At 40.8% G+C, this 4,658-nt stretch overlaps 1 protein-coding gene across 1 annotated transcript in view; it reads right to left on the bottom strand.

The window, feature by feature from the left end:
- VXN (vexin) overlaps positions 1-4,658 on the bottom strand; it is a 26,276-nt gene that overhangs the window by 18,295 nt on the left and 3,323 nt on the right. The window contains exon 2 of the mRNA XM_017547496.2: positions 2,686-2,741. Within this exon, the coding sequence (XP_017402985.1) occupies positions 2,686-2,741 (56 nt within the window). The remainder of the gene's footprint in view (positions 1-2,685; positions 2,742-4,658) is intronic.

The following is a 4,658-nucleotide window of genomic DNA, read 5'->3' as shown; positions in this document are numbered from 1 at the left end:
TTTTTTTTGAGAGAGAGTGTCTTTCTGTCTCTCTCCAGGCTGGAGTGCAGTGGTGTGATCTTGACTCACTGTAACCCTTGCCTCCCAGGTTCAAGCAATTATTCTGCCTCAGCCTCCCATGTAGTCCCTCCCATGGCCGGACTACGGGTGCCCGCCACCATACCCAGCTAATTATCGTATTTTTAGTAGAGATGGGGTTTCACTATGTTGGCCAGGATGCTCTCCATCTCTTGACCTCGTGACCCACCCACCTCAGCCTTCCAAAGTGCTGGGATTACAGGCGTGAACCACTGTGCCCGGCCTGGACTAAACATTTTACATGCATTAAATTATTAGCTAAAAAATAAAAAATAAAAAAAATGTGGCTTTGTTGTAGAAGAAAAAAACTCATTTGCTCCTTCTCATGGTTTTTGAAATATGTTCTCTTATTATCCTCATTTTAATGCTAAGGAAGCTGAGTTCCACAGTGGTTAAGCAACTTGCTCAAGGTCACATAGCTGGAAATGGATAGAGCTGGGTTTTAAACCCAGGCCATTGGACTCTGAAGTCTCCTCACCTAACCACTCTCTTCTGCAGCTTCTCGGGATTTGCTGATAATATACAGTAGTCCCCTCTCATCTATGGTTTCAGTTACCCTCAGTCAAGTAGAGTCTGAAAATATTAAATGGAAAATTCCAGAAATATATCTTAGGTTTTAAATTTTGCACCACTCTGAGCAGGGTGATGAAGTCTCACACCAGTCCATGTCCCCCTTCCTGGGGCATGAGTCAATCTTGTGTCCAGGGTCTCCATTCTGTATACATTTCCCACCTGTTAGTCACTTTGTAGCCATCCTAGTTATTAGATTTAAAGGACATAGTAATACAGGGTTCAGTACTATCCATGGTTTCAGGCATTCACTGGAGATTTTGGAACATGTTTCCTGCAGATAAGGGGGGACTACTGTATTGTAATGTATAAAATTTTATATATCCTGTACTGCTTTTGGAATTAAAAAGGTAATACATTTATATACATGTATATATTTACATGTATAGTATATGTACATGTTACATACAAATAACAACTAGTAAAACTTCATCTCATTCACAGGACATTAATTTTTTTTTTTTTAATTTGAGGCAGGGTCTCACTCTTTTGCCCAGGCTGGAGTGCAGTAGCATGACCATGGCTCACTGTAGCCTCGACCTCCCAGGCTCCTACTTCAGCCTCCCAAGTAGCTAGGACAACAGGAGCATAGCCCCATGCCTGGCTAATTTTCTTTCTTTCTTTTTTCTTTTCTTTTCTATTCTTTTTTTCTTTTCTTTTGAGACAGACTCTTGCTCTGTTGCCCAGGCTGGAGTGCAGTAGCACGATCTTGGCTCACTGCAACCTCCACATCTCAGGTTCAAATGACTCTCCTCCCTCAGCCTCCTGAGTAGCTGGGATTACATGTGTGAACCACCATGCCCAGCTAATTTTTGTATTTTTAGTAGAGATGATGTTTTGCCATGTTGGCCAGGCTGGTCTTGAACTCCTGACCTCGGGTGATCCACCTGCCTCAGCCACCCGAAGTGCTAGGATTACAGGCATGAGCCACTGTCTAATTTTTTGACTAATTTTTTGACTTTTTTTGTAGAGTCGGAGTCTCATTATGTTACCCAGGTTGGTCCCAAATTCCTGGGCTCAAGCTATCCTCCTGAATTCAATCTCCCAAAGTGTTGGGATTACATATGTGAGCCTGGTGCCCAGTCAAAACATTTTTTAATAGAGAATAGGTTTTTGAAAATTGAGATACTTCAAAAATGGAAATAAGAAATGATATCCTATGAAAAATTGTCATAGAAATAGAAACTCCAGTACAACCAAGAAAAAATTCAGTTTCGATTTTAAAATAAAGCACAAAGATATATGACAGTTTTTATGTAAAGAAATTTATATATAAAATGGGAAATGCACAGCATTATTAGGCTCTAAAGAATGTAAACTAATTTTAAGGTAATGCATATGCATGTTAAAGCAGCAAAACATAATACAAAAAGAGGAAAACCAATGCTGGTGATGTTGGTGGTAAATGGAAAAGCATTACTGGAAGCCCCCATATTGTTCAGAATTCCTGACAGTATGTGACAAAACTGTAAAAAAAACTAGTTTTACCAAATCCTGATTCTCTGCATGTAGCACAATGTTTGCCTCACACAGCAGGAATGCAAATATTTGATGAATGAACGGATGGATGAAATTGTTCGTATCCTTTTACCTGTTAATCCTACTTCGAGACCTATGCTCTGAGGAATTAATCCAAAAGACTAGTATTTTATATAAATACATTCATTGTTGTGCTACTAATAATAGTAAAAAAATGAAACATTACGAATGCCAACAATAGGAAAACACCTAGATCAGGAATGCTATGTCTGCAACATAGACTCTGTTTAAACAAGAAAAAAAATGTGTGTATAAAACAAGGCTTCCTCTCTGTGCCTGGGGAAAATGGCAGAATAAGAGGTCCAGCTCAGGGTCACTTGGTGTCTGGTTGACATTTGCTAATTATTTTGGTTAAGTGGAGAACCGAGTGCAGCACCCACTGCACGGAACATTGAAACTCTCCTGGCCACTGAGAGCCAGGGGAGGACAGTGAAGAAGCCAGGCATTGCTTTTTAAATGAAAGTCAACCAAAGCGCATCAAAACTGAAGTTTCCTTACATTCTTGGTCAAGAGGTGTTGAGAGCTTTTCGCTCTTCTTCTGGCTGGACTGGATACTGCAAAGACAGAGAGAAAGAAATGGTTTTAGACACCACCAGTGAGGCTGACGTAGCTACAGTAACAACATTGAAAAGTTTGAATCTGTGGTAGGGCAGAGGCATAGAGGAAGGGACGGTAAAAAGAGGCAGGGCCATTGCAATGGAAGATGCTACTTGGCTTGAGTACAAAGTTCATAGCTGCATTACTCACAAGAACTGAAGTTTGGGAGCAACCCAAACGTCCACCAACAGATGAATGAATAAACAGAATAGGGTGTCTCTATGTGATGGAATATTACCCAGCTCTGAAAGGAATGAAATTCTGATACATGCTACCCATGGATGAACCTTGAAAAAGTGGTACTAAGTGAAATAAGCCAGATATAAAAGGTCGCATAGTCTATGATTCCTCTTAATATGGGGTTCCTAGAGTAGTCAAATTTATAGAGACAGAAAAACAAACAAACAAACAAACAAAACGACAAAAAAAAAAAAAAAAACCTACAAATTTGTAGAGACAGAAAGTGGAATGGTGATTACCAATGAGTGGGAGAGTGGGGAACAAGTTAGTGTTCAATGGGTTCAGAGTTTTAGTTTGGGATTAATGAGGAAGTGCTAGGATGAATGGGAATGATGGTTGCACAACAATGTGAATATACTTAATACCACTGACCTGTACACTGAAAAATCATTTTTAAAATGGTGCATTTTATTATGCATATTTTACCACAATTTTAAAAAAAGCTTAAAGAAATTATCCATTAAAAAAGTTACTTGGTTGGGAAAAGGTGTTGATTTTGTTGAAAATGGAGACACCAGGCATCTGTTTTCCACATTGCTGCTAGGATGATTTACCTACAACCTAAATCCCACTGTCTCCCTACCCAACTTAGAATGGAAATGACTTCTTATCACATATCAGATGAGTGACAGATGAGCGCTGGCCTTGTTATCTTTTGCAAAGCCTGAGAAGCCTGCAGGAACGAGTGCTGGTTAGCAGCCAGGGTACCGGCTCCCTCCCTTAGCTTGCTGTGAATCTGAACTTGACCCTTTGCCAGTTACCAGTTATGTGAGTCTGGAAAATCTTTCTCTCTCTCTCTCTAAGTCTCTCTCTTACTCTCTGTCTCTCCCCCTCTCGCTTGCTCGCTCTGTCTCACTTTCCTCTTTTCAAGACAGGGATCATAATGACACCTACCTCAGAGGGCTGCGACAAAGATTAAAGGAACTAATCTTTATAAAACCCTTGGTCCAGCACCTGCTGAGGAATGAATTCCCAGGCATCAGAGGTAGTTATGATTTTCCTCTTTCTCTGAAAGATGAGGGCAAGTGGGAGGAGTTAAGTGATGGCTATAGATTATGGCATTCTGTTAGGACTTCTCTTTCTGGAACATTCCTCCTACTGTTCCCCAGTTCCCCTCACCACTCCTTCCCCATTGTTGCTTCTCCCAAATGAATTATTTTGAATGCTGTGGTGCCATTCACCCCAGAGTGAAATCCACTGAAATAGCGTCTGACACAACTTCTTCGTAAAACCACAGCATTTATCTCTTGTAGTTACTATGAATTGGGCCAAAGAAATCTTCCCCTTAAAGGGCTCCCATTCTTCCAAGAAAGTAAAACTACATATATGTTCTCAGTTACAGAATTGGTCTATGTCCTATGCCTTTCAAAACACTTAAGAAGCAATGTCATATTTGCTATTGCCATATCTTTGTGAGGTTTTAAGATAGCTCAGTTAAAAAAGTGTATGTAGGCCGGACGCCGTGGCTCAAGCCTGTAATCCCAGCACTGTGGGAGGCTGAGGCAGGTGGATCACGAGGTCAAGAGATCGAGACCATCCTGGTCAACATGGTGAAACCCTGTCTCTACTAAAACTACAAAAAATTAGCTGGGCATGGTGGCACGTGCCTGTAATCCCAGCTACTCAGGAGGCTG

This window comes from Cebus imitator, unplaced genomic scaffold (assembly GCF_001604975.1).
Source record: "Cebus imitator isolate Cc_AM_T3 unplaced genomic scaffold, Cebus_imitator-1.0 Scaffold198, whole genome shotgun sequence".
Lineage (NCBI taxonomy): Eukaryota > Metazoa > Chordata > Mammalia > Primates > Cebidae > Cebus > Cebus imitator.
The sequence above is the reverse complement of the archived record's forward strand: the minus strand, read 5'-3'. Positions and strand labels throughout refer to the sequence as shown.